This window comes from Haliotis cracherodii, unplaced genomic scaffold (genome assembly GCF_022045235.1).
Source record: "Haliotis cracherodii isolate W230 unplaced genomic scaffold, xgHalCrac1.p SCAF_11, whole genome shotgun sequence".
Lineage (NCBI taxonomy): Eukaryota > Metazoa > Mollusca > Gastropoda > Lepetellida > Haliotidae > Haliotis > Haliotis cracherodii.
This window is the reverse complement of record NW_027266266.1, coordinates 48,688,552-48,709,046: the sequence shown is the minus strand read 5'-3', so window position 1 is coordinate 48,709,046 and position 20,495 is coordinate 48,688,552. Positions and strand designations below refer to the sequence as shown.

The following is a 20,495-nucleotide window of genomic DNA, read 5'->3' as shown; positions in this document are numbered from 1 at the left end:
CAATTGTTACAAAGTCGTATGAGACACATCCATACTTGCATTGTATGTACACCACTCAAAACTGCAAGGAGCAATAAATTATGAGCTCGTTGTTTTATTGATTTTAAATGTTGCTTATTACCACAACTCTCCCGATGCATAGTAGAATATAATATGCTATTGATTTAGGATTTATTTTCATATTATAAGATATAAGCTAGCTACACGATAAATAGCAAAGAACAATTGGAATGAAGCGTGGTTTATTTCACGATAAAACATTGTTCTACCATGACGTCATGTTTGGACATTCAAAAATGCGCTCGCATCCTCATGAGGTCCTAAATTCGACGACGATATTTATTAGAGGGAAGTGTCTTGTGAGTTGTTGCCAATAGTTGTAGGAGACAACGCAATGGCCGAACGATCGCATCAAAACGTGGGAGAGATATGACAATCGGTAATTGGAGAAAAGGTACAGATAAAAGACGTGAAGATTGTGTAAATACCTCTGTTAATAAAATAGACTTGTCCGGCATTGCCGATTTCGGAGTGTATTCAGGGATTCATCATTATTTACATAAGGGTAAACCAATTGAGCGCATGTACATTGTATTAAGATCTTTAAAGAGTCTGTGCAAAATGTTGGTATCACATTTAACAAATAAACGAGTCGTAGTCGATGTTTATCGCACAGTAAAACACTGTGTCCCTTGTGGTTTATTCTCCCTGCAGTGTTTTAAAACAGGGAGGGAGCAACTCGCTCTTTTGATATGACGAATTGAGGCATTGTCTGTTGATTAACGCCGCACATGACGGCGGTTTTAAATGATGTAATGCGTAGTTATATGTTCTTTTTATTGGTATATTTTATGGAAACCTAGCTTTTTATATGTAACGATTGCCTTTTTAAACTTCAGAAACCTTGACCTCTCATCAACGTCAAAGAAAGACTTTTAACAAGGCCCTTTTCGACGAAATGATGTATGTACAGGAATATCCTGGCAAATAATGTTATTCTGGTCATAAACTGGTTGTATGCTTCTGTCATGTGGACTGCTGGCCAGTCATATGCCATAAAGATCACTTTAACACAAAAAAATGCTATGTCAGGTATGCAATTTCTACAGTTAAGCATGTATTACTATGAAGTGCACACATTTAGATTGAAATATTCAACTGATTAAAGTACCTTCGTTCTGACATCTGCAATTGTCATAGTCATTCCAAATCCTGACGGGGCTATACTCATTATTAAACCACTCTACTTGTTAATAATATTAATACAAGTCATTCTAAGTTAGGATGGAGCCCTATTCATTATCAAATTACATGTTTAGTGTACTATTCTAAGTTTGTCCACATGAAGTTTTATAGTTCACATTCTTCCTACGTTCTGTGTAGCATCCAGAGAAAATGTAATTCTGAGCGTCTACATGAATACTTCACACTAAGGTAAAAACATCCCTGAGAAGCACTACACCCAGAATCCCTAAACAATTATACACAATTATACAACCTTGCGGTAACCGATTCACTACACCCATTACTCCCCCAGTCAGCCTTACACCCGTAGATACCGGAGAGATAGAATTCCATCAAGGTCAGCTTGCCCAACCCGAGCTAAGAAAGGCTCTTGCTTGAAACATAGTAAGCCTGTTAGCCTGCACCGGGACTCCATGCAACCGAGGACAGTTTACTAACCTAGATGCACGCATTGCGGAAAACAATCTGTTGTAACGGCATAGACATAGACACATGCATGAATTGAAAGAAGGTCACTCTGCACAGGCAACATTATCAGACATTTTCAAGGATCAATGTATAACACTTTCCACTCCTATTGGATATAATTTAAAAAAGATCAACAAAAAAGATGAGATATTGCATTCAGTAGTATATGTTTGTGTTTGAGTGCATGGTCGTAGCTTTAAATTGTAATTGAGTTTGAAAGGACTGTTAAAGAATGGATTCAATGTGAATTTTCTGATTACAGAAATCACTTCCTTTCCAACGGACATGGAATTCTCAGTAACTAGCCCTATCTGTGTCTTAGGCATATCGATATCAAAATCGCAATGATATGTCCCTGACATGAATGAGGAAGTAGTCGTTATTGTCACTGGGTGGGTATTTTCGTTTTGATACAATATGCGTATGATATTTGAGGCATCTTAAAATAATTTGAATTCATATTGTAGTAACGATCATTTACACTTGTCTATGCACAGTCGAATCCCGTTGTGTCGAGCTCGGACGTGTTGAATCCCGGTTGTGTCGAACCCACAGTCCTGGCCCGGCGAACTCGTGATATATCTATCACTATTTTAATCAGAATATGTCGTATTTTCCGTAGTCTCGAAATAAATGTGTGGTCCCAACATGCCTATGTGGCCCGTTTGCTTTCTAATGGCAAGTTAAGGGCTCAGGACAAGGAAGTAGTTATTCCCTTGTCGTTATAGTCATTGGGCAGGTAGCAGGCCTGTGACGTGTCTATTTTCGTTTTTATACAGATGTATATCACATTTGAATTCATGTTGTAGTGAATATACTTTTCACAATTCTTTTATTAAGTATCGTTTAAATGTACACTAAAACCACTTTGTTCCGTTTTACCTCCGTTTGTTTAATTGTTGTTTGGAAGAAGTTATTGTAAGGAATAGAGTAACAATTTATTGTACAAAGGCACCCACCAAGGACAGACTACAATTTGTATCTACAATAAAATGGCAATACATATGATATAAACTAGCATGCACACATATTTACATCATATGTTCAAACGTATGTCCAAAATGAATAGTTGGCAGTGGTAAAGAAAATGAATACTTTGTTTTGTGAAAAATGAATACCATAACATCACACAGTTGTGTCAAAAGTGAAAAAGAACAGATTAGTTGATGGTGCTCAGTAAACAAATACTTTGTTGGCAACAGTCGGGAAAATTAGTTATTCTTCTAAAAACAACCCCTCCCACAAATACAGAGCAAATGGAAGCACCCCTAGGATGGTTACTCACAATGGAGTCGGATCGAGGATTGCGAAACGGAAAAGGAAAAAATACAAGGCTTACAAGGCTTGCTTGCATGGCTAACTGCGTGACCCAAATACTACCTGATCGACAAGACCTTCAACCAAGCTTTGCATTAAATACAAACTGTCGATCTACAGTCGTCACACTTTTGTCTTTAGACATGTTGACGTATGATGGACTATTCAATTAGCTCGTCATATCATGTCAATATGCTCTAATATCCACATAACCACCTCAAATATCCTGCTGTATGGTGGGACTTCCTGGATCAACAATACTGTTGTGTAACCCGCTTGGCCACCTGTGTATAAATTCTGTTTGACAGCCACATATCTCACCTGTAGTGTACCTATACAGTGTTATTACCTGATGTACATACGTGTTGGTGTACCGAACATTGGATGAGGTCAGTGAAATAACTTACCTGTCGATGTTTGGCAAAAATCACAGTTTTCACACCTAGCCCAGGAACTGCACTGACAAAGACACCCGTTGACGCTATTATAGGCATGCGCAGCATCTATTTTCGATTTGAACTGACCTACACTACTTTACTTTGTACTTTGGCCTTGGTAATGGTATCCTTGAAGGGACAAGCAAGACCTTACCAACTCATCCAGACAATCGACGAGGTTTAACCCACAGTCGTAGCTACCTAAGGGGGTATGTATGCTCATTTGTAACTGTGAATGGGTTCAATACCTGTACTCATTCATCTATAATCATAGAACACGCTCAGTTAAAGTATTTTGAAAATAAGTACTAGTCATTAATGAAAGTACGACAATGCCACACCAGTCACGCTAAGGATACAGGTTCGATTAGCTGCGTCAGTGATTTCATGAAGTTTAAAAGCGGAGCGTCGTAAGAGGCGACTATGCTTGTCGTATGAGGCGACTAACGGGATCGGGTGGTAAGTCTCGCTGACTTGGTTGATGCATGCATCGTATCTCAGTTGCGTGGATCGATGCTCATGATGTCAATCATTTGATTGCCTAGTCCAGACTCGATTATTTACAGACCGCCGTTATATAGCTGGAATATTGCTGAGTGCGGAGTTAAACTAAAAACAAACGGAAATTAAATAATATAGCGTGGGTATACACGCTGTGAAGCCTGTCCGGGGTATGTCCGGAAAACTGTCACACACTGATTGAAAACTGATTGAATAGACCGCAGTCATAACTATTCCAGCTACATCACGAGTATGTTAGTAGATAATCTAATCTGGACCGGTCAGACCAGCGATTGGCAGCACGAGCAACGGTCGGGACACGATAACTCACAATCTGCCCAGTCAAACATGACAACCTTCCGATCCTCAGTTAAGTCAGCTGTATGACTCGTAACGGAAGTGTTTGACGATATATGTCCGCATGGTTTCACACATCCGGGAGATTCACAAACACCTGTTTCCGTAACCTGAAGATCGCTATTAGGCTTGTCTCGGAATAACACGACTTGGTCACAAAAGTAGTCTGGATCTGTCATACCGGAAACCATTCGGGACAAATTCTGTTGAGAACGTCCACATATCCACTCCTTTAAATACGTAGTCACCACCCATTCTGTAGCATCACGTGTACGTAACGTGGCGACCGATTCAGGACGACATCCTTGGTCTGAATGAACATGACATTACCATGTATCCATAACATTGAATATGACTCTCTGAATCACTTAATTGCCATTAGTTAATAGATACCCTGAACAAGCAGTGCATCTACAGTAAACTACGGTTATAACGAACCTAAAAAGGCCACGTAATTTAGTTCGTAATAACCGTAGTTCGTTTAAGGCACATATACAGCATATATACAGCAAATGGACAGGGTAAAAAAACCAGTTCGTTATATCCGTCAGTTCGTTATAAGTGTGTTCGTTATAAACGTAGTTTACTGTGCATCAATCCTCATTAATTACTGTTGTTTTAATATATGACTTTACCCCTGTCAGTGACCTTGGCCATATAAGCCTTGGCCCAGGTTGAGTTTGGAGATACAGAAAGACACAAAGGATTTTCCCACGCTTAGTCCAGCTAGGTACAGAAAAACATTAGGAGGGTCGAGCTATTGACGCGGACTAGTTTCACGGTGATGAAATCAACTCTTCCTATATTAAACACCAAAACTCATATCAGCCTCGTCATAAAATTAACACCTGTTATTCCCTTGCCACGAAGGGGATATTGGACGGGTACTGTCCGTCCTTCCTTCCGTCACCTTTTGTTCCCGGGGCACACCCACGGGGCATAATAATGCCAACGATTGGTCTTTTTGGTTTTTAGGGGAAATTTATTGAAATTTGGTTTCCATGATGAGATGGTCAAAAGGTTGAATAGCATTTAATGGAGCATAACGCAAGGACTGTTTAATATTTCTTGATCAGGTTTTCCACTGATATCAATCTACACATGAACTGGTGTCTTTAGCTATAAAGCAATTTAATGTTTTCTCCGATTTCCATGACAACACATTGGACTTAGGCACTCATTATTTATTGGATCATGGATGTATTGGTGCCATTTGTAAGACAGCAATTTGGGAAATTTGTATTATTTCTGGTTTCAATGAAAGTAAATTAGCTAAGAAGTAATCAAGGGTTCATTCAGTTCATATGTGACTATAGAGCCGTTTGTAATTCCAAACATATCAATTAAGTGGTCAACTGGTCTATTTTTGCTTTATATTTTTTATATTTTCTTTCACATATGTGTAATGTATGATCTGTAATGTTGCAAATGTTGTATGACAATCAAGTGAGCTACAGTGCCTCGCCGCGACGGCGATTCCAACAAAGGAAAGAACAATTTGATGTGGCCTTTCGGGGTAGCAAATAGGTCTAGTTGATTGCATTTCAATATCATTAAAATCATATCTTAGTTCTTGCTATCGCTAAACAAAGATCTGAGGACATCCCATTACGTGTCATGTCAGAACGCCCATTCATCCGAACAATCAGAGCGTGGCTTACCAGATCATGAAACATTCGTCCCCACTCGCCCCTTCCCGTAACCTGCAAGAAGACTTGTCCCCCCTATTGATTAATGTTATGTGAGAAAATACGACAAACCAATCAGAATGCGCGTGTGATTTGAAGTTTTTCATCAAAGAATCCCTCGGAATTTTTTAAAATATTTTATATATGTCCTGCATCAAAAAATATACCCAAGGCACAGTTATAATTCCGCACGTCCCTATGTGCTTTAAATTGCACCTGAAATATATATAATATATGGGGAAATATGTGTGAACCATTACGAAACGAGTTGACAATTGTTTTAGGTATGCCCGTTTGCGCTAAGACAGAACCCGGTCGCAAAAATGGCCATGAGAGAGGCACGAGTCACTATTCGGCTTGTCCCGGAATAACACGAGTTGGTCATGAATGATCATGAAAGTGACAGTCGGAATGTGTTTTCTGATCATGCAACCTCGAAAACGTTAACACAGGGTATTCCGAATGACAGTTACGGCCCGTACGACTGATTCTCTCAAAATTATCATCTATCTCTCGCTTCTGTGGGATAAACATTTGAACGGAGGAGGCATTGCACAGTACGTGGGAAACACTGCCATACAATCTCAACCATATATTAGACATTCCGGAATGTTCGTTTGTTCAGTTTTCAAAATTTTAATCGAGAACTGTGTCAACATATTATTCAAGCGTAGTCTGAAAGGAAAGTCGCCAGGTTGAAACGAGTGTCTTAAAGATAGAGAAAGCTGCTTTCTAATTGGCTGATGTCGACTTCTTGTTTGTCACTTCAGTTCTGACGTGACCCGTAATTGGATGTCCTCAGATCTTTGTTTAGCGGCAGCGAGAACCCAGATCTGATTTTAATGAGACTGATTGCATATGTTAATAGGCGTTTGTTGTATTTCAACCTTTCGGGAAAAAAAACCCCATTGGGTATTTCAAAGTGACAAATCAAATTGTAGAACGTCTTTGTCTGTTTTCTTCCCCACAGAAGATAAGCCCGCAGACTTATCTCCCTTTTCGACTGAACATCACGTGACTTTGTTCCCGTGGGCGGCGCCACGATCTTCAACAGTTCAGAACAGGACAACATGGGGCGATGAGCAGCATACATTGTCCTATGTGTAATGTACAGGATTAGGAATATTGAAACTGAATGTGCAAAAACACAGACAATTTGAATGACATCAAAGTCATTGTCGAATCTCTTTGCGTCTGTTGAACAGTTTGATAGAATTTATTTATTCAATTCAGTGAATCAGTTTTGACAGTTTTAGACTGTTTTGTTGAATCCGTCCTCATGATACATTACTTGTTTGTAAAAAGTACGGTTGTGTGAGGGTGCCAACCCCCTCCTCCCCTATATCCCCAATGCCATCTATTTTTCACTCGAGTCTCAATTTCTCACCCCGAATCCTAAATACTCATAAAACAAATCTCAAAAACATTGAGAAAAGTCCGATTTCATGTAAACCTACTCGAAAAATACCCCCCTCAATTTTATTTATATATACGTGTATGTAAAGGAAATGTTTGCGTCGTCCATTATTGATTTAAAAATGTTGAATCTGCGTACCAAATACGTAACACATCCCGCGTACTACACTGCTGAGTCCCGAATATCTTCTAAATAGACCCCTGAATCCTGCTTACAGAAGGGGGGTGGCAGCCTATTGTATGGTGTATTATGCGAAATGTCACTCAATAGTATGGTATAAGATGTGTTAAATCTCTCTGTGGTATGATATGATAGGTGATACTCATCGTGCAGTACATGATATATTACCCTCCATATTGTGGAATAACACGATAAACGCTGCTCAAAGTAAAGTGTATGGATGGACGACACGTAATGGGTGCTAAAACTTGACACACTCTTCTCAAAGTAAGGTATAGCAAGATACGCGACGCTGGATTTGTGGTTTAACATGATTGCACTCCATGGTGTGGTATAACATGACGCACTTTACTCAAAGTAAGGTATAGCAAGATGCACGACACGCAATGATGCCCCAAATTTTGATTTATCGTTTCAGAAAGAACTTTTCATTTCCATGACAATATGTTAACATATCAACCGGCTCAGCCTCCCCGTTTACATGTGCATTATGTCCCTTTGTTTCTGTGTGGCACAATGTGTTGTAGGTGAAAGTATTTTTCATTTTTGTAATGGAACATTTCCCGGGCCCAAGTTTGCCTGATTAACACAGAGAGTACAAAACGATAAGTGTCTGTTGTTTTTCACTTATAGGTAGAATGGGTGAGTGTGTGAGTGAGTGAGTGAGTGAGTGAGTGAGTGAGTGAGTGAGTGAATGAGCACTCAGCAATATTCACCGAGCCTGACCACCCGATCCAATTAGTCACCTCTTACGAAAAGCATAGTCGCCTTTTACCCCGGATCTTCACGTGTCGAGTGAGTGCATTACAATATTGTTTAATAGTATTTCTAAACTTAATGTAAGACTACTCACTGACTCAACGACAATGCAATCAAGGTTGTGCTATTTACAGTAAGCATTAATATCAAACAACCTATTTCAAACTTTCCACGAGCCGAAATAACACAAAACTAAAAACCAACATTTTATATTTTATTTGACACAATTGATAAGCATAGATATATTGACTATAATAAAATATGATAGTATGGACGTACATTGGTTGTTTATTTCATGTTCTTTTCTTTTCAAAATATAAATTCAACTAAGCAAATAGATGCTCATACCATACAATCAACAAAATCCTTTCCTTTTGGAGAAATCTTTGAACAACCAGCCTATACTGGCTAGGTGTTTCATTGACAAAAGCTCAACATAGTTATGATTTCTTTGAACATTCCATGATATCATCTATCTACATCTGCAGAAGTGAAAAAAAACACACCAAAATAATAAACTTAAGAACAAGTTGATCACTTGTTGAATGTGCATACAAAATGGCACAATAAATATTTAACAGCCTATGGGTTATATACCGGAAATAAATCAAACCTTCAGTTCCACATGAGTCCGATTTGCTACCATGGAAACGCAAAACATTGTGAACTTATAAACGTCCTGCATGGATAATTGCACTTTCAGCATTTTACCAGTGTGTATACAAAGCATCAGGGTTTACCCTGGAACTGCCTTTTAGAACAAATCCTGGTGATGATAGTGAATTAAAAAAGTGTCTTATTCAGAAAAGGTTTAAACGAGGATCCAAATTGCTGATGTGGCAGCCCCTGTGGAAATTCATATACTTTTTTCATTGAATGCCCTTTATTTAAATCAGATAGAAACGAATTGATGCACTCACTATTGTCAATTGCGAAAGATGCTTGTGATGTAAATATTGACCTGATGCTAGTTGGCAATGCAATTTTACCTTATTATGTGAACGAAAACATATTTAGGAATGTACATACACATATAAAGTAAACAAAAAGGTTTGAGTGGGCAATGTGAATATACATACGTTTCGCTATTTCTTGTTTTTCCCTTTCTGTCATTTAATTTATTAATTGTAAATAAGCATACATGTAAATCTATAGGAGAGGACGTTCTAAGTTATGATATCTTGTGCCCAATCCTTTTCATGAGAATAAAATATGTTTAAAACTAAACAAATGTCAGTGAAACCAAAGCAACGAAGAAAAACCTGGAAGAGAGGCATTTAAAACTATATTTTGAAAAAATGATGCACAGCAACGCCGGGTCAAAGACCTTCCAAAATAAAACAAAAAACAAGCCGACATTTCTTCGAGGATTCAAGCCCTGTGTGCTGTCTTGAAAAGGCAGACAAACACATCAACACCGCGTCAAAACACCGTGAAATAACTGACAAAACTTCTATGATCACACTATTAAAATTGATGACCTATCTATAAATCTACTGTAAACGTTAAAAGAATGTATGTCAACAAAAAGAATAATGCATATGATGATACTACCACACATGTAGAAATAGCGATAAATGTTGTACGGTTCAAGTTTGTATTGCTTCAATCGTCATTGAAGCGTACGTACAATATATTCAGCAATTATCTCGCAAGAAATATCGCCCTCATTATTGTAGCATTTTAAAAAAAATAGAAATGGTGGAATATGTGGCGCCTTAAAATTATACTTAATACTTTTCATAAAGAGTCTGAATGTATACAACATGTCGATTAATACCAAAAGAAAACTTTGAACACATTGGCAGAGCTTGTATTTGTCCAAAATTATCATAGCCAGATACGTGTGACAGAATAACACCTATATAAATTACGTCGCAACTGAAACGGAAAGCATTACCAAACAACAACAGATCATGTGACACTAACCATGTAAGAATACACAACGAATGCTGTACACTGTGCTGGCCTCATTCATATAGAATATACATAACGATATCAGTTTCACCTGCTGCAAGATGGACACTGTAAAACTTACAATGGAATTACTTCACAAGCAGTCAACACTATGAAAAAAACAACATGGGTTGAACATTTGTGAACTCCCAAAACTTGTGTGTTAGTTGTTTAACGCCGCACTCAGCAATATTCCTGGTATATAATCGAGTGTGGACCAGACAGCCCAGTGGTTGATATTATGAGCAACATTCCACGGCGGCGGGGTACGTGACATGCCATCAACCATGTCACCGAGCCTGACAACCTGATCCATTAAGTCGCTTCTTACGACCAGCATAGGTTGCTAGAAACCGAATCTAACCTGGAATCCCATAAAAAGACAATAAGTGTTCAACATCAAATATGAACACACAAAGGCGCTAACGTACCGCTATTCACTGACAACTGAAACCGTGTCAGAAGTTGTGACGTTTCATATTTACTCGTTTCCTGGGCCTATAATGGCCACATCAATGATGAAATGATTGATCATTTTCTTGTTGCCCAAGTTTGTGCATGAACTTACCGGACTCAAGACAGTGATTTGCATGAATGCACAGCTATATATACAACCTTGCTTACGTGGACACCATTATGGCTTACAAAGCAGACATAAATTATGGATAACTCTTTCTTTAATACTGTAAAGGTATAAATCCTTATACCGTTGTCAAGCAAGGTACTATACCGAAACGTCGCCTTTACAGTATTAAAGAAGTTGTTATTCATAAATTGTGTCTACTTTGTCAAGTACATGTAATGCCTATCTAACAATTCATTATGGCTTTATTGGCATACAATGGTCACATTAAAGACGAAGTGTTATTTCTCTGTCTGCATCATCTGCTTGGCATCGTCAATCTGCACTTTTTCCAGTTACTCGTGGATCAAGCGTTCGATTTCGTCATGCATGTTTCTTCCTTTCAGTGATGATAATTCACAGGTTAAGTGGGTGTTAGGATAATATGCTAAATGAATCATGACCCAGAGAGGTTTATCAAACGGGAAGGGAGTTACAGATGTGACGAGTTTCTGTTGACTAAGGTCCAGGACATGGACTGTATGTGTTTCCTCTTCAAGAACGAATCCCAAATCCATGCTGTAAGTTGTACCACTCTCGTTCAGCGTAAGGTTGTCATCAGTCAGACGTTGTCCCTTGCAGTACACCTTTAGACATATTCCATTATGATTCTCGCATGTTACAAACAATACACTCAATCCAGTTGTCTGCAGCTTGTTAGCATCAACAGGGCTGTCAGTCAAAGCTGCTTCGAAGATAACTTTATTGGTATCCTCTGGTGTTATGACAGAGTATGTGACCTCCATGCCGTACATGATGGTGTGTCCTGGCCTGATGACCAGAGGTGTTGATGTCAGGACAGTGCGATGTGAAAGTAGTCGGCATCCTGTCCTTGGTGGAAGGTGTTCTTGTTTGCCATTGGTGACAACTGGCCCAGAAACCGTCAGTGCGTCACCTGCAATACTGGAGTCCCATTCCAGATCCGCATCTGGGGAGAAGACACATATTTCGTATCAGATGAATGCGTTTCCGTATATAGAAACAACTATACAAAATGTTATATAAGTGTGTGAATTGGGTTTAACACCACCGTTTTAACAGTAGTCCAGTCATATCACGGCGTGTCAGCTTAGTGTGGAATGAAAGTGTAATATAAATATTGCTATGGTTTTCATGAATATTAAGGATAAAACTATAAGGATTAAAGTATAACATGTCGGTAAATCAGAAACAAATATTAGTTTAATAAAGCGAAATTCTTCTTGCAAGAAGGGCAACATTTAGTATCAGATAGACTGACTTCAGCAGGGGTGTAGTAATTAGTTTTGAATGTGAAGTCGGAACATACTACACATTCCGATTACTAGAAACATATGCTTTGTAATGAAATGAGTCAGTGAGTGATTTTGTTTTTTATTACGCTTGTAACAGTATTCTAGTAGGTATGTAGGTCTCAGGGATGTATGTAGTGTACACAAGGGACGCAACTCTGCAAAGGCGTCTTAGACGACCGCCAGCTGTTCATTTCGTTTCGAATGCGTGACACTAATCTACCCTTTCCAGATATATTGGTTTCCACAACATGTTTTATCATATGGAAATTGTACATTTCTAAGTGCGATTTCTAAGGAAATATTCTACCGACATAAAATAAGGGAACTGATGAAATGATAGTGAAGGTGTAATAACGATAAATGTCATGTATATCAATTTCTGTTGTGGCCATGTTGGGCGACCTATACACGATACCCCGCCATTCTATTACCACAAGAGCTACCCCCAGCTGGGCTGCATCATACCAAAAGACGTTAAAAGATGGTACTTGTTGTTATCCTACCTGGTGCTCGGCATTATGGGGCTAAAACAAGGAGCGGTCAGCTCGGATCCGGTATACTGCATCTGATTTGGGTGTTCATGTTAAACTGCGGCATGGTATCTGAGTTGGCTAGAACAATATAACCGTCCGGAGTAGAACAATCAGCCACACACACGCACGCACGCACGCACGCACGCACGCACGCACGCACGCACGCACGCACGCACGCACGCACGCACGCACGCACGCACGCACGCACGCACGCACACGCCCATGCATGACGACAAATAGGTGCAATAATCTTGGTCGCGACGTTAAACCCCATCTCACATAACCTCACCTCAGGATTTCAGCAAGGAAATGGCAGTTTTCTCTGGGGTAAGCCAACCTGGAAACAAGTAGCCCTAAAAATCCTGGAGCTGGCCGTCTCTCAGCCAATTCATGGTAACTCTGCACAGGGGTATGGTAAACGTGTAAATTCATCCACCCAGGAGACCTTTGCATCAAGGTATATGTATTTGTCATCAGAAAAAGTGGTTAAAGCGTTCGATTCCAGACATGGGTACAGTGTGTGAAGCCCACTTCTTGTGTCCCCAGCCGTGTTATTGCTGGAATATTGCTAAAAGCGGCATAAAATCAAACTCACTCATCAGAAAAGGATCACAGCCTAGTGTCTGGAGATGAACTGCTGGAGGATAATAAAATCTCTAGCATTGGGTCTGTTGTGGAGAACCTTCTTCTGTCCATATGGAATCCAGATCCTATGATAATGGCAACACCATGTCGCTCACATACCCATGGGCACCAATAGAATGATAATACCAAAGAGGATTACCCTTGGAATGTCGAAGGTGATGGTCATGCCTCTAATGCCTGTCAATGCGCTAGTGGGTCTCTGGGGTACAAAGACTATTATTGACGAAGCCTTATGGATCAGTGCTCTATCAAACACAGGTGGATTATACACATCCTGTCTGCATTTCGGACAATTTTTCGGGGATTTCAACCATTGCGTGAGTAAATCGTATATCTTTATGAGGATCCAAAAGGCACAGGCGAATGATTTTCAACACTTGTTTTCCGTGAAATTTCACTGCTTCAACCATTCCCAGCAATAGAATGAGGATATGCTGGGTGATGGGTGATGCAGCTGACTTCTTCCCCTTGTTTCTAGAGAAGGATGAGCACATCAGCTTCCATGAAACGATAAGGAAACACGAAAGGCAGTTTGGAAGATGATCTACTGCAGTCTTTCATCAGGCCTCGGATGAATCTCTGGAAGAATGGTTGGAGCGAGTACAGCAAGGAGAAATTGCAGCCTTTACGGATTTGCCAGGGGACTTTATGCAGCAAGAGGTTGGTGCGGAGATTCTGCCAAGGAAGTGCTAATTAAGAAGCTTCTCACTATGTCTCCAACTTAGGTCTGAGGACACTGGGACACGCCTTTGATTCACAAGCAGTCTATGGCAGATCAACCATCCAAAGGGACGTGAAGCAGTTGCAGAAAGACTCTCCAAGGGACAGATAACCAATTACCATACAATGTTATCAAACAGATCTGGTTGGTCAACAGAAGAGAAGAAGACTCAATGGACTGTATTTTGTACATGTATTAAGGTTCTTTAGGGCTTCAGACTATTGAACTGTTGAAAAAAAACTAATAATTGTACTATTTAATGTAAGCAGTAGTGAGAAAGTTATTATATTTTGATGCTAGTGTGATGTGTAAACTGCCGGAAAACCATGGATTGTGATAAAGTGTAATAGAAACATGTAGAATATTCTATGTTGTGATGACACTGTGTGGAAATTTCGAGTAGCTAGTCAGACGGGAAATGAGGGGAAGAGCGGGCCTCTAGTATCTCACACATTTCATTACATCAAGTCCAGCTTTCGTGTGAAGATCACTCATCACCCCGGATTCCCTGCCTAGGCCATCCCAGAAGCTTGACCACTGTCGCCGATGGCTGATTATCACTTACCTTTGCTATCACCACTGTATTTTTGTATTTGATACTTACCACTGTCATCATTTTATATACTGTCATTGAATATGGTACGACCACCATATTGTGTACTGTCATTGACATTACTATGAAGTAATTTGTATTGATTTGTAAACCTAGTCAATGTTGTAATACATTTGTTGATTGTATACCATTTGTTGGTTTGACACTGAGTTCTTTTAAATACATATTTCTGGGTTAACACACTGTTTCACTTTGGGAATCGACAGGTAAAAATAGTGATTCATAAACACATGGTTGTGATATTGTCGGAATCACATAACAGATCTGCTTTTAGCAGATGTTTCTTATGCAGATGGAAATGGCCTAATAACTTTTATTTACAACTTCAGTGTACCATGACTTTTTGAAGACACCATTCAATGTTGTAAAATTGTGACAGGTTTTCGAAAGAAACATCTTTATACAGACTCATTTGATATTACAGTAACTATTCAAGTAACTTAAATTAGTGAGGAGAAAACTTCATTGCAGTGAACAGTTGTACTGCACTTCGTGATGCTCTCCACATCAATAAAGCAACCTGAGGGTGAACTCACATGCAAGCGATCCTTTTACTCCCAACGGCTGCCCGGTCATATATGCAGCTGTGGACACAAATGTGTTAGGGTGACATCAGTATCAATAGACATGACGTGCCATTATTACCATGTGGTTCACAGTTATATTGGGATAGTTTATAACCGTCAGACGTCAGACGTCTGCACTGTTATGAAACAAAATGCACAAAAATATCAAAATAAAGGAAGTGTCTTGAAAATACTTGAATTTAATTAAAGTACAGAATGATTACCTTGTGGCACTTGGTCGTGTTCAAAAGTAATTGCATCGTTCAGGTCATCATCTCTACTTGGTGAAAAGAAAACTGATTTGACGAGGCCAGTCATCTTCAACAAGGGGGAAATTTTACTGAAGCAAGTTGAAGCAAAGCTGACACCAGCTCTTCCAAGTGACGCCTTTGGCGACATCTCCAACATGGCGCTCAAGGTGGTAACTGAAGACCCCATCATTTGTAGATCCTCTATCTTGTCAGCTTTAATCCGCATCTGTCGTGTGTACTCGGTAGATGACGTCACTTTTGTTAGAATATTACTGGTGGAATCCAGTTCCTCCTGTGTCAGCTTCAGAATCTTGCTGGATCTCTTTTCAACATCTGACAACAGAATGGCTCTCCTCTGCTGTATTTCATCAATCAATTTGTCAAAGGCTTTGTTGATGTCAACCATGGCAGCCTGTTTTGACACCTGTATGTTTGAATGTCTTTCCTTGAGACCTTGTTTTATTTCCTCAAGTCTCTCTGCCTTCTCCCTCAGCTTGACTAAGGTATCGTCAATGGACTTTGCCTTTTCTTCGTGTGCTTCATCCACGGACACGACGTTGTGCCCCTTCCCTTCTTTGTGTTCTACTACAGTGCAGGACACACAGACGATCTTTTCACAAGTGTAGCAGTAGAACTGTAGAGGTTGGTGATGTTGTGCACACTTATGAAGACGATTGAAACTTTTTCCTGGTTGTTCTTTCATTTCCTTAAAACTGACAGTTTGGTGATCTCGAATCGACTGAACTCTTTTGTGAGCATTTAGACATTCTTGGCACAGGAAGACGCCACAGTCATCACATCTGGACATGGCAGGGTTACCATCAGGACAATCTGTACATGGCAGATGGAGACCTTTCACAATCTTCAGATGGTCCAGGATTCTTAGGATAATAGGCTCTTTGGGTAGAGACTTCACACCGCCCCTCAGATTATGTTGGTGTCGACACATGGGACATGATAACGTTGGGAGTCCTTTGATATACATCTCTAGACAAGCTTGACATATTGACTGTACACAGCAGGGCATACGACGAGGTATCCGTCTGACCTCATCAAAGTGTTCTGTACATATTGGGCACTCGGTGAGGAGGTCCTTGATGGCGGAGGCCGATACATAGTCCGACATGGTTATCTGGAAATAAATTTAAAACATTTTCGGATTTCTTGTGTAAACATTTGTCATTTGTGTCTCGACACAATTGGTTCAAAGTCGTATGAGACACATCCATACTTGCATTGTATGTACATCACTAAAAACTGCAAGTTTGAATTTAATTATGAGCTCGTTGTTTTAGTGATTTTAAATGATGATATTGCTTATTACCACGACTCTCCCAATGCATAATAGAATATAATATGCTATTGATTGAGGATTTAGTTTCATATTTTAAAATATAAGATAGTTACGCGATAAATCGCAAAGAACAATTGGAACGAAGCGTGGTTTATGTCACGATAAAACATTGTCCTATCATGACGTCATTTCTGGAGATTCGCTCGGATCTTGATAACGTCGTAAATTCGACGACGTTATTTTTGAGAGGGGAGTATCTAGTGAGTTGTTCCCAATAGATGTAGCCGGGCAACGCAGATAAACGGAATGGCCGAACGATCGCATTTAAACGTGGGAGAGACATGACAATCGGTATTTAGAGAAAAGGTACAGCTAATCGACGTGATAATTGTGTAAATGCCCCCTGTTAATAAAATAGACTTGTCAGACATTGCCGAGTTTGGATTGTTTTCAGGGAGTCATCATTATTTAGATAAGGGTAAACATTTTAACGCATGAACATTTTATTAAGATCCTTAAAGAAGCTGTACAAAATCTCATAAGAAATAAACGACTCGTGGTCGTTGTTAATCGCACAATAAAACTCTGCGCCCCTAGTTGTTTACTCTCCGTGCAGTGTTTTATTGAAAGATAAACAACCCCCAATCGACCTTTATTTTCTAACTAAACAAGAACATGTGACAATGATGTATTTTGAGCAGCAAATTACAACATGTTTATTTTGCATTAAGAAAATCTTTATTTTCAGGAATTATCAAATGCATGATCAAAATAGACATATTAAAAGCTTTCATTCCTGTGAGAATTCCGTTGTAGTAAGTGCATTTAGACCCTACCTTATTTTATGTTTAATATCATGTTCATCTTTATACTATTGAATATAAATGATATAACCATGCAAGTATATTGAAAAGTAGCATATTTCATCACATTTCAAACTTGGTCAATGTCATTTCATGCTGCCACACATTGTGCAGAGTAACACGATGCGGAGTAAAGAGGTCCCACTGCTACAATTGTTGCTCGGTAGATCATATTTACCAACAAGAACCAAAAACGCAACCTTTTATTCATTCACTTGTTCAGAGTCTTTTTCGTGTAATCTGAAACTATTTGCCAGATACTTATTTGCTATTTGTGTTATCACACAATTGTTGATAACTGATAGTTTTCTGTTACGTTTGATTTGAGGAACCAATGCACTGCCCTCGTTTGTAAATCATCACTATACGATGAGAAAAGGAGTGAGAGGGCAACTCGCTCTTCTGGTATAACGAATTGACGCATTGTCTGTTGTTTAACGCCGCACATGACGGCGGTTTAAAATGATGTAATGCACATAATTGTATGATCTTTTTATTGGTATATTTTATGGAAACCTAGCTCATTATATGTAACGATGGCTTTTTTAACCTTAAGTATCCTTGACCTCTCATCAACGCCAAACAAAGCATACTTAACAAGACCCTTGACTATGAAATTATGTATGTCCAGGAGTATCCTGGCAAATAATGTTATTCTGGTCATAAACTGTTTGTAAGCTTGTGCCATGGTGGCCTTGATTTTTACAGACGGCCAGTCATATGCCATAGAAACGTAGTTTCAGTAATGATAAAGGTAAAAGTCCACACATTTAGATTTAGATATGCAGCTGAATTTCTGAACCTGCAATCGCCAATGCCATTCTTAAACAGGAGGGACCGAGCGTTACTCAATATTAAATTATTCATTTGATGTAATATTCAATGTCAGGAAAATGTAGTTCTGAGCATCTGCCTCCCAATACATGAATACTTCTCAAGCAGGTAGCACTAAAAACAGACGCCCTATACAATTATCCACACAGGACGACCTTGCGGTCACCGATTCACTACAGACAGGGAGCCCTACACCCGTAGCTCCCCGAAATTGGATTTAACGTCGCGTCAAAATTATTACACTTATATAGCGACGTGCATGCACGTGTGTGTGTTTGCGTGGCTGCTTGTACTAGTCCGGACTGATGCCAATTTACAGTGCTAGCGCACTGAGATATCGTACCGCAGGTTAACATGGATACCCCACTCAGACACAGTATACTGACTCCGGGCCGACCAGTCCTTGTTTTAGCCCTTTATGCTGCGCGCCAGACTGGGTAACAACAAGTACCATCTTTTAACGTCTTTTGGCATGACGCGGCCGGGGATCGAACCTCGGACCTTACGCTCTCATGGCGGACGCTCTACCAGTAGACCACTGAGGCGGTCCCGAGAGAATCCATCCCTGTCAGATCAAACCACAGTCAGCTTGCCCAACCCGAGAGCTTTAAGAAAGGCTCTTGCTTGAAACACAGTGAGCCCGTTAGCCTGCACCGGGACTCAATGCGACAGAGGACAATTCCTTCACAACGCTGTCAGTCAATAGTACTTACCTAGATACACGCAGTGCAGAACACAATCTGTTGTAAGGGCGCATTTAACATAGAAATATTCATGTATTGAAACGAAAGTAGGTTACTCTGCACAAATTACATTATCATCCATTTTCAAGGATCAACGTGCGTGGTCGTAGCTTTAAATTGTAATTGAGTTTGAAAGGACTGTTATAGAATGGATTGAATGTGAATTTTCTGATTATTGAAATCACTTCCCTTCACTTGATATTTCCGACGGACAAGCAATCCTCAGTAACAGGCTCTATCCATGTTTTATGCATATCAATATCAAAATCGCAATAACATGTCTCTGACATGAATGCGGAAGTAGTCGTTATTGTCACGGGGTGGGTATATTCGTTTTGATGCAATATGCATATGATATTTGAAGGATCTTAAAATAATTTGAATTCATATGGTAGTAACGAGCATTTACACTTGTCTATGCACAGTCGAATCCCGTTGTGTCGAGCTCTTGGTACAGTTATCACTATTTTAACCAGAATGTGTCGAATTCTCCGTAGTCTCGAAATCAATGTGTAGTCCCAACATGCAGTATATGGCTCGTTGGCTTTGTGATTGCAAGTGAATAGGCTTAGGACAAGAAAGTAGTTATACCCCTGTCGATATACCCCCCCCCCCCCCCCCCCCCCTCCCCCCCTCTCTCTCTCTCTCTCTCTCTGTGTGTCTGTGTGTGTAAGGAAGATAGTTACATTTAGTACTAACTACTAAATGACTTTATCGCGCGTATCCAAACCATGGGCTAATTACGTCTGTAACCCAATCACCCCTCGTAACTCAATCACCCCGGGCCACCACTCGGCACCGTGCCCGGGGAATAATCCCGCGCAAGCATCATCCCGCCCTTTGTTAGTCCGTCATTCGCGAGCAGCCCTTCCCCAAGTACACACGTGTGTCACTGTATCTAATCGCTTTCCCATTTTACGTTTCCTTTGTACCCAGTCGCGAACGTTTCGCCGATTACGCTTTGAATACCATCTATTCCAACACTCGCCGTATCGCATTTACACAATCGCGACCGTTTCGCCGATTACGCTTTGAATACCATCTATTTCAGCACTCGCCGTATCGCATTTATTCCGCTCTACTCCCGAACTTCACCCTCGGGACAATTTACGCTTGTGGAATACCAACTCACCACCCCGACTTTTCGTGATGCCTCCCAAGAGAAGAGCAACCGTCAACCACAAGCTTGTGAGGGGAGCCAAGCAGGCCAG

General features: G+C 40.0%; 1 protein-coding gene across 1 annotated transcript in view; it reads right to left on the bottom strand.

The window, feature by feature from the left end:
* Positions 1-11,243: 11,243 nt before the first annotated feature.
* Positions 11,244-20,495, bottom strand: part of LOC139455158 (uncharacterized) — a 28,790-nt gene continuing 19,538 nt past the window's right edge. Inside the window, exons 5-7 of the mRNA XM_071236710.1 lie at positions 15,524-16,682; positions 15,270-15,317; positions 11,244-11,875 (exon numbers count right to left, since the gene is read on the bottom strand). Of these exons, the coding sequence (XP_071092811.1) occupies positions 11,244-11,875; positions 15,270-15,317; positions 15,524-16,682 (1,839 nt within the window). The remainder of the gene's footprint in view (positions 11,876-15,269; positions 15,318-15,523; positions 16,683-20,495) is intronic.